Genomic DNA, 9,775 nt, shown 5'->3' with positions numbered 1-9,775 from the left:
TTGGCACCTCAGTGACAAAAGGGTGATGACTAAGAAAATAAGGTGAGGTGAGGTGAGGTGAGATTGAGGTCTGAGAGTGAGAGGCGGCCATGGGGCTTTAGAGATTGCAACTAGGAAAGAAAATAAATTTTTATACCTAAGGTTTTGAAGGTTATATTAGTAAAATGACATTTAGTTAAACAGGTTAAACAGATTCCATGAATTAAATACGAACACAACACATTTATTAAATGGACCAGTCGACACATTTATTAAGTGAATCAATCGTGTTAACCCAAATAGGACACAAACTTGTCAAACCTTAACTCATAATCTGCTAACTTCATGTCATATCATATTATTTGCAGGTCGTTTTGGATTTTGCCACTTCTAATATATATTTGCATGTTCCGATTTCCAAAAACAAGTTTTTGTTTTGTAACTACAAGTGCGAGCTCTAATATATATTTGCATGTTCAATTTTCAAAAACAAATTGCGCACACACATTTATGTAATCAATGAGTAATAATCAAATGTAAAATAGTGATAGACCCATGGTAAAATGGTCCATAACTCGAAATGCTCTAGATCTAGATTTGGTTCCAACTTCATTCATGTTGCTAATTCAGGATCATGACAAAAGATGGTGAGATAACTTGGGGCCACAAAAGCTAAAGCTTCCACATAACGTTTAGTTTTAACCGCAATGGAAGCAAGGAAGTTGATGCAGCTAGCTGGGCTTTATTCCTTTTCTCATGGTTATATAAAGGCCAGCCAAAACTGATGTCAAACACACAAGAAAATCTTCTCTCCCATTACCCTTTTCCAAGAGTATCCAACCTTCTTTTGCTTTGTTGTTTTTCTGAAACATGGATACCAAGGCAGTAACTGGTCCTGTGCAGAAACCAAATGCCACAACTCCTGCCCAGCAACCAAGTCAAGCTAGTAATGTGCTATTACAAGCTACTCCATTGTTGCAACCTGGCCAACAATTGGGTCCTTTGCAGCCAACTTCCAAATTGGGTTCTGTGCAGCAAACCAGCAACCCAGCTGGTACATACCAGCAACCCAACCCACAAACCAATTATGGTGCAGTGCAGCAACCTAATCCACAAGCCAATTTTGCACTGCAGCAGCCAACCCTACAAACCAATTATGGGGCAGTGCAGCAACCAAACCCACAAACCAATTATGCATTGCAGCAACAAAACCCACAAACCAATTCTGGTGCAGTGCAGCAACCAAACCCACAAACCAAACAAGTTCCATTTCAGCCAACCAACCAACAAACCAGCCTTGTTCCTTATCAGCAACCCAACCCACAAACCAATCTTGGGGCTTGGCAACGTCCCACCCCACTGGGTTCTTTGCAGCCATCCACCCTACTCAGCAAGCTGGCACCTAATGCTACGCAACAACTGATCAGAGGTGACCGAAGCATGCTTACGATGTCTGATGACAATGTGCTGGTCAGTCATATTCTGGGATCCCATGCTCCAGATGGCCGAGACGTTGATGTCAAACCCCTTCTTCGCCTTGTTGAGGACATTCTTAGACGTGCCACTCTCACTCCAGAGACTCTCTTAACAATGGTATAATACTACAGATTTTACTACATTAAATAAGCCTTACAAACTAATGTATTGCTAATAAAAAAAAAAAGGTACAAATATTCATCTATTACATTATTTGAGTTATACCAATCATATTTTTATAATCTTTATCACATTAATTTATAAGTTTATACATATGCGGGTTTACACCATCAAGCATGATGCAGCAGATATATATGAATACAAGTAATTTTTTGGTTGGAAATCTATATATGTAATGTATTTGAATTGAAAGCATCCAGTTGTATATTCTTTGTTTTCATTTTCTAATCATTGCTTGTGTTTTTGTACAGGGTTCCCAAACATACCTTGATTCAGGCTTTGATGACAAGACCCACCATACGAGTTTTCTTGCCATGCTGGAAGCTCTGTCATATACCATTGACCGAATTGCCTGCGAGGTTATAACAAATCACGATTACAAAATCTTGCCCTATCTATATTTACATCAACACAATAATAGAAATTAAAAGTTTTTTTTTTTTCCTAAAGTTTTTGAAAACAATAAGTCTATAAAACAATTGTACGTCTACCTTAAAACTGTTTGAAATGGTATATAAATGGATTTTCAGCTTGCATCCAAGGCTTTGGGTGGCACAGATGCACACCAAACCACAGTGGCAATATGTAACATGGTATCACACTACGGATGGGACGCTAAGTTGGTGCTGGCCCTAGCGGCATTTGGATTGAACTATGGAGAATTCTGGCTTCTTGCACAGATTTACTCGACAAACCAACTTGCCAAGGCAATGGCAATCCTGAAACAAGTGCCTGGCATCATTGAGCACGCAGTCCCACTGAAACCCCGGTTCGATGCACTTAATGATCTAATCCGGACCATATTAGAAGTGACTTGGTGTGTCATTGAGTTTAGAGATCTACCATCCATTTATATCACAACGGACGTACCAGCATTAGCCTCAGCCATGACCCATATTCCAACTGCCGTGTATTGGACTATCATGATTTCAATTAGATTAGGATTCTATTGGTCTTGTATATTGAAAAAACACTATAAAATGTTCACAATATGATGTGACATTGACTCTGATTGATGAAATTCATCAATTTAACTAATGAATATTTAAGTCACTTTTTTGTGATTAGTAATATGGCAATTTGTAAGCTAATAGTTAAATTTATAGTATCCTTAACATTACTAATAAAAAAAAGTGCACAATTTTTTAAAAATATATATAATTTTATAAAAATTTGGGCTTTTAACCATGAGATGTGGGGCCTTTTTCTCTAAGGTGATTTTTTTATTTTGGGTGGGGCCTTAGGCCTAGGCCTAACTTGCGTAGGCCTTGAGCCGGCCCTGCATGGACTTGACATATTTCTGTTACATAAGATACCACCTATAAATACTGAAATTCTCCTATTCAATGCAGAGGAGAGGAGGGATGTTGAATCTTATCAAATGCTTGTCGAACTCTTCAAAATGATCCACATTGACAACATGAGGGTTCTCAAGGCCCTAATTTGCCCTAGGGATGATGTGCTAGCACTTGTTGATGGTACCACCAAGAAAATGGTCAGCTCTTCTAACACATATCATTAACATTACTATTGCACAATTAACGACATTACAATTTCTACTATCAGCACATTGCATATATATACTTGTTCTTGATTTTTAAGTTGTGATAGTATAATTAGTTATATGATTATCTATATATGGCTGTTTCATTTTGGGAAAACCAGGTTAACCTTGATGTTCTTAGAAGGAAGAATGTGTTATTGCTCATTTCAAGTTTAGATATCACCCAAGATGAGCTGTCAGTTCTTGAACAAAGTTATAATGAGTCCAGGCTCCACGAAATGGGGCTTCAAATTCCGTATGAGATTGTGTGGATCCCCATTGTCGACCAATTGACTGATGTCAAGCAAAGACATTTTGAAATGTTGCAGGCTCCAATGACATGGTACTCAGTGTACCACCCTTCCATAATATCAAAGGCATCTGTCAAGTTCATCAGGGAGGAGTGGCACTTCAAGAACAAGCCTATCCTTGTAGTCCTAGACCATCAAGGGTGAGTGGTGTCCCCCAATGCAATTCACATGATGTGGATTTGGGGAAGCCATGCTTTCCCTTTCACTACCTTAAGAGAAGAAGCTCTTTGGAGAGAAGAGGCTTGGAGGCTTGAGCTGTTGGTGGATGGCATTGATGCAACCATATTGAACTGGGTAATTATATGTGTGTGTGTGTTCGCGCGAACACACTCTTTAAGAAAAAAATGTTAGAATAATGATTATATAATTAAATTAACTATTTCCTAACCGTTTAAATTTTTTGAATAATAAGGATTTATCATAGTAATTCACATCTCCCTCTTTTTCATTGAACAGATTAAAGAAGGAAAATACATTTTCTTGTATGGAGGCAATGACATGGAGTGGATTCGGAAATTTACAAAGGAAGCAAAAGCAGTTGCAGCGGCTACACGCATACCCTTAGAGATGGTGTATGTAGGAAAAGCCACACAAAGGGAGCAAGTGAAGCGAGTGATAGCGAACATTGTACAGGAAAAACTCAGTACCTGCTGGCAAGACTCAGCCACAATATGGTTCTTTTGGACCAGGCTTGAGAGCATGCTGTTCTCAAAGATTCAGCTAGGCAAGGATGAGGAACACGACCTTGTGATGCAACAAATCAAGAGTTATGATCAATGGAAAGACAATGTGCCACTGCAGGGTTTTGACGTCGCTTTTCAAAACTATGTTGCCACGCGTCGTGGTGATTCTCACCCTTGTAGCCGCTTTGAGTTCTCACACTATGCTGGAAAAATCCCAGAAAGCATGAAGTGTCCTGAGTGTCACCATTCCATGGAGAAATACACCACTTTCCTCTGCTGCCACGATGAAGGCATTGTTCCAAGCTTACTTGCACTAACTACTAATACTTAAACCTACTAGCATTTTCCTTAATTACTATAGCAGTTATATGCTTATGCTGCTGGCGCTAAATAAGAGAACAATATATATATATATGATGTGTGTTTTATTTATTTATTTATTTTCTTCTTTCATCTTTTATATGTAAAAGAGTTGAGTGTGAGATGTCCTCTCAGTTGCCACTTTCTAGCGGCTTATGTATCCTATTTGAAGGAATAAATAAAAGTTATGTGTGTTGCAATAATCTTCTATGGTTATGTACTTATACAGTAAACTATACTACGATTATAAAAGCCAGTTGAGTGTTTTCTTTGCATGAAAAATTGATGACACTGCTTCCATATCTTTTCATTCCTTTCAAATCTAATTTTATTTTTCTGGATTTGGTATTTTCCCACGGAGGTTGAATCGAATATGACCTTAAGGAGCTTCAAATTTGGTAAAGAAAAGGCTAATTAAAAAAAAAAGGTTCCGCCGAAGCATCATCAGCATTTGCCCCCAATAACTTATAACTAGTGGTAGAGTGTCAGTCTTGCATATTGAAGGTTTATAGTTTAATCCTGCCTGTGGCATATAACATATGATTTTCTTTTTCTTTTTTTCGGAAAACATTTTTTTTTTCCATTAATATAAGTGATATAATGCAATTTTTTCTACTTTTAGAAAGAAAAAAAAATTAAGGACAAAATTAAAATTGTACAAAGTTAAGTAGGTGAGAAGTATATATTGATAATTTCTCCCTCTATTAAAAGGTTGCTACATCTCTCTTCTTTGATGTTGGAGTAAAAAAAAGAAAAAAAGATAATTCTTGAATGTCTAAAAATTCTTTTAATTTATTTTCCATAAATTATATTTTATTTCATAGATTTTCAAAATATCTTCAAATAAAAAAAATTATGGACAAATTTTAAAATTTATTATAAAACTAACTATCTATAAGATATATATCATTATTTTCTTATAATTCTTATTTTTGATTGTGAGAATTGCGATTTGTGTGGACTGCTTTAAATTCTCATTTTCAATGGATAAAGAGAACAATCTCCTAGTTGCAAATCTCACAGTGATTTACTGGAAGTATTCACTTAATTAATTTAAAGGAAAATTAAATAAACTTTTGTTGGTTGATTTTAGTAAGTCCAAACAAAATAAGAATTGGCCCGATCAACTTTGATTCGAAAGAGAAGGCAGTCAAGCCCAAAACTTGTTTTATTTATCAAATATATAGAAGCTATTAATGCATAGCAAAGAAAGGCCAAAAGACATGAACTCACGAGAGGGAAAATAGATGAAATAATACTTTTAATATCAATGAGTCATAACTCATAAATATAGTTGAGAGAGAGTCTTGTAAATTTGAAGGTCAGAGCACTTGCATTAGTAACTGCAAAATAGTGTAAAATAGAAAAAGTGTTGAGATATACACATTTTGACAAAAAAAAAAAAAAAAAAAACATCAGTGGGTGTAAAATTGTGCATAAATGCATAAGCGCTACAATAACTATGCATATATGTATGGTTACTGTAACTCGATCATTTAATATTTTAGTATTTTTTGGTAGTGTTTGGGTATGTGAGAGAGAGAGGGGGGTAGTGAGTAAGGAAATAATAAAAAATTGTAAAAGAATGAATATTTTATTGAATAAATTTGTAGAATAGATAGACTGATGTGAGTGTTTTGTAAAAATGGGCGTGAAAAATAGTTAAAGTAGTGTTTTTGTGTGTGTGTGTGTGTGTGTGTGTGTGTGTGCAAAATAGACAGAAAGTTTGCATAAGCTGATGTAGTTGCCCTTAATAGTTTGGTTTTTCATGGGGCCATTTAACGTTTGGTTTTTCTTTTTTAAGATAACATTTTGTTTTTTTGTTTGTTTTGTTTTGTTTTGTTTTGTTTATTTCATTAATTATAAGTGGTATAATGGACCTTTCCACTTTATGATAAAAAAATTAAGGACAAAATTAAAATTGATACAACATTAATAGGAAAAAAAAAAAAAAAAACCACATTCCGCATATCTCTTTTCTTTGATATTAAGAAGCAAAAAAATGATATTTCTGTTGATACAGTATTCTGGTCGCTCTTGATTTTCTCTCTATGGGGCCATGAGGACATCCAAAATAGTGTGGTGCAACCCGTTCGGATGCCGGAGCATTCAAATTGCCTTTTTCAGCTAAAATGACCAAAATGTCCCAAGTCAATTTAGGGCTGATCAAAAGTCAAACGAGGTCAAAACCCTCACAAAATGACATTTTTTCATAGTTTTACATCAAAATCAAGCTTCTAGGAGAATTTTGGTAACTTTGACAAGTTTGACCCAAAGTTGACTCTTGGCGGGCTCTAGAAACCTTAATTTTGATATGGCTAGCAGAACGGGTTGAAACCAACACCATTGAAAAGATTATCAAATTCTAGGTCCAACGACTATTCATGGGTCAAAATCAGAGTTAGAAAGGCTGAGATATCATGAAAACCAGGGTAACGCATTGATTGATGCATTGTTAACTTCCGAGAGCCATAACTTTTGATCCGACTGTTGGATTTTCAAGTTCTGTACATTTTTAGAAACAGGAAGTCAAGATCTTTCTAAGGGTGTTAAGATCAACTTGATCTGATGCCTTTTAAAGGTGGCGGTCCTTGAAGGTTTGTCACCTCGTAAATCGTGCCAGGGTTATATAAAAGGTCCCAAGCACCTCTAGACCAAAAAAAGAAAGTCTCCTTGGGTCTTGCTCTCTGCCTGGATGTTTTCTACACCTTTCCCCTCTCTCTCAAGCACAAAAAACACATTAAAGCCTCTTGATTCTTCTCTTCACCCAAAACACAAGGTATTGTTCTTATACCCAATCTTCTTCTCCTTGGTTCTACACTTTGGATTTGGGGTTTAGGGGTGTGGATGTAGTTTTTTAGCTACTATCCACACCCCTAACTTTCTAAATCTTTTTCTAGCATTTTTTGTGCTCTTCTTACCTTAATAACATGATTTATTGCTTTATCTTGTTCCTAACATATCCTTAGTTTAGATCCATGTTCTTCCATGCTTGTTTATATGTTATTTGTCTTGATCTACATGCTGTATGCTTTAAGCTATGTTTTAGATGTTAGATCTTCTTTTTCGCATTTGTTGACATTTGGGTCTACATGCTCATATGCTTGATATTATGTCTATAGCCATGCCTTGCTTAGATCTGCATGTTGATCTATATGTTTTCACATGCCTATTTTCTTGGATCTATGTTCTCTACATGCTTTATATTATCTTCCATGTGCTTGTGCGCTCCATGCCATGTTTGTGTGCCTAGACCTAGGCTACATTTGTCATGCCATGTGCTATTGTAGCCCTTTTTCCTTTTGTCACATTTTCTTGTGTTTTGGCCTATTGGTTCGAACGCGATCTAAATCCTATGGTCTTTGTTATCGTCCATATGCATTGGCCTATATAAAAGGGTTTGGATCACCCTTATTTGCATGTCTATGCTTGCTTGCTTTCATGCTTTATGCTTGTGTTAGCCTTTCTAGTTCTAGGCTTTGCCATGCTTGACGCCCTTAGCGAGTTTGTGGTTGTGTGGTTACATTCGACACCCATGAGGCCTCGTTTAGATGTAACCATTTGGGATGCATCGCCATGATGCCGGTTGCTTTGTGCATACCTTTATCCTTTTCCATTCCGTGCGATAATATGCTTACTATGTTTGTTTGTGCCACCTGTTGGCTTTCTATGCATCTTTACATGCTTGCTTACATGTCCATGTATGAGTCTTGCTTGCTAGTGTGTCGTCCATACTTTAACATAATGAAGCTATGGACATCTGATCCAAACCCACATTTGTCCCTTGTGGACACCACCTTTTGTTTACCCTTTTGCTTGTTTGTCTTCTTTCTGGTTTGCTTGTTTGCCTTCTCACTTGTTTGCTTGCTTTCTTACTTCTTTGCTTGCCATGTCTATCATGCTTGTTAGGACATATGTTATGTAAATTGGCTAATCCTTTGACAAAACGCACTTTATTTGTAATTGGGTAGATCTAGGATAAGCTTAGTACTTTAAGCAACAAGTGTTCAAGTTTAGTATTGAAGCTAGGCAAGTCTGACCAAGAAACAAGTGAAAAAGTGTTGTTCATTATAGCTCGGCAGATATCTTGATAGAAGCCTTTCTACCGAGGTTTAATGTTGAAACTTGATAGAAGCTCGACAAAAGCTGAATCTGTCATGAATTATGAAATTAGACTTTCTAGATCTGATTTCACGTATATCCATGAGTATTTGTATAGGGTTTCTTTTCTCATAACCCTAGACATATATAAGGATTATTTTAAGGGTCGTCATACGGGATGCAACTTAAAGCAAAGTGATTATACACGCATATTGTAACTAGAGACAATTTGCCCTAGTTCATCATATTCTCTTTAGAAGCTACTATGTCTTTGCGCCAAGGGTTTTATAACCAAGGATCTTTTTGATCTTCATTGTTGAATGGACAGAAGAACTTTGCAGCCAACATCTTCCTCAAGTTGGTGTGTCAGTCACGTACTGGGATTTGTGCATTATTGGTTAATCACGTACTAGGAGTCGTGCATTGAAATGAGAGATTGTCGTTACATTACAAGTCCAATTGGGTATTGGAGTAAGGGTTCAACTATAGGTTGGTATTAGGTACTGGGATTCCTTTTACTTGTAACCGCTTGTTTTGATAATAGTGGATTCTCGGGAGTGGTGACCTTAAATTCACCCGGTAGGGTTTTGCCTCAGTGGTTTTTCCCATTCGTAAACAAATCACCTATTTCAAATTTATTTTCCGTTGCATTTAACTTAGTTGGTGATTTGTTTGTGCTACCACACTTATTGCATATAATTGAATATAATTAATTCACTTGGCTAATTAAATGATTAATTTACCAAAGGGGTCAATACATTTTTGGCCTATCAATGCTTATCTGCTTTATGCTTCTTTCATATGCTCTTTGCATCTTTTCCTTCCATTGCTTGTCTACTAGTTTCTTGTCATTACCTTTGCATGTACACACATGGAGCGAGGATGCATGGAGCTAGGGCACAATCTCTCAAGCACAAGCAAAAAAGGCAAAGATGCAAGCATGTAGATACAAGCCAAGCGGTAATATTAAGTAGTTTTAGGGGTCTAGCCTTTCTCATTTGGTTATGTACTCTTTTAAATCCCCGTCCTTTCTCCCTCCCTTCTCTCTTAGATGAGTTGTATTAGGTATATCATGCCGTGTACCATTCGTTCTCATCTTTAGAGTATGGCGACCCTTGTTTATTTTCCTACACCTATATTTT

General features: G+C 36.5%; 1 protein-coding gene across 1 annotated transcript; it reads left to right on the top strand.

Moving 5' to 3' along the window:
- Positions 1–780: 780 nt before the first annotated feature.
- Positions 781–4,735, top strand: LOC112023945 (protein SIEVE ELEMENT OCCLUSION B). Its single transcript, XM_065763905.1, is given in 6 exon segments — positions 781–1,572; positions 1,887–1,994; positions 2,166–2,631; positions 2,886–3,130; positions 3,301–3,783; positions 3,946–4,735. Coding segments are annotated over 6 exon segments (2,583 nt in total). The 5' UTR covers positions 781–849; the 3' UTR covers positions 4,504–4,735.
- Positions 4,736–9,775: the final 5,040 nt, after the last annotated feature.

Source organism: Quercus suber, unplaced genomic scaffold (assembly GCF_002906115.3).
Source record: "Quercus suber isolate HL8 unplaced genomic scaffold, Cork oak 2.0 scaffold_530, whole genome shotgun sequence".
Taxonomy (NCBI): domain Eukaryota; kingdom Viridiplantae; phylum Streptophyta; class Magnoliopsida; order Fagales; family Fagaceae; genus Quercus; species Quercus suber.
This window is presented reverse-complemented; position numbering and strand designations above follow the sequence as displayed.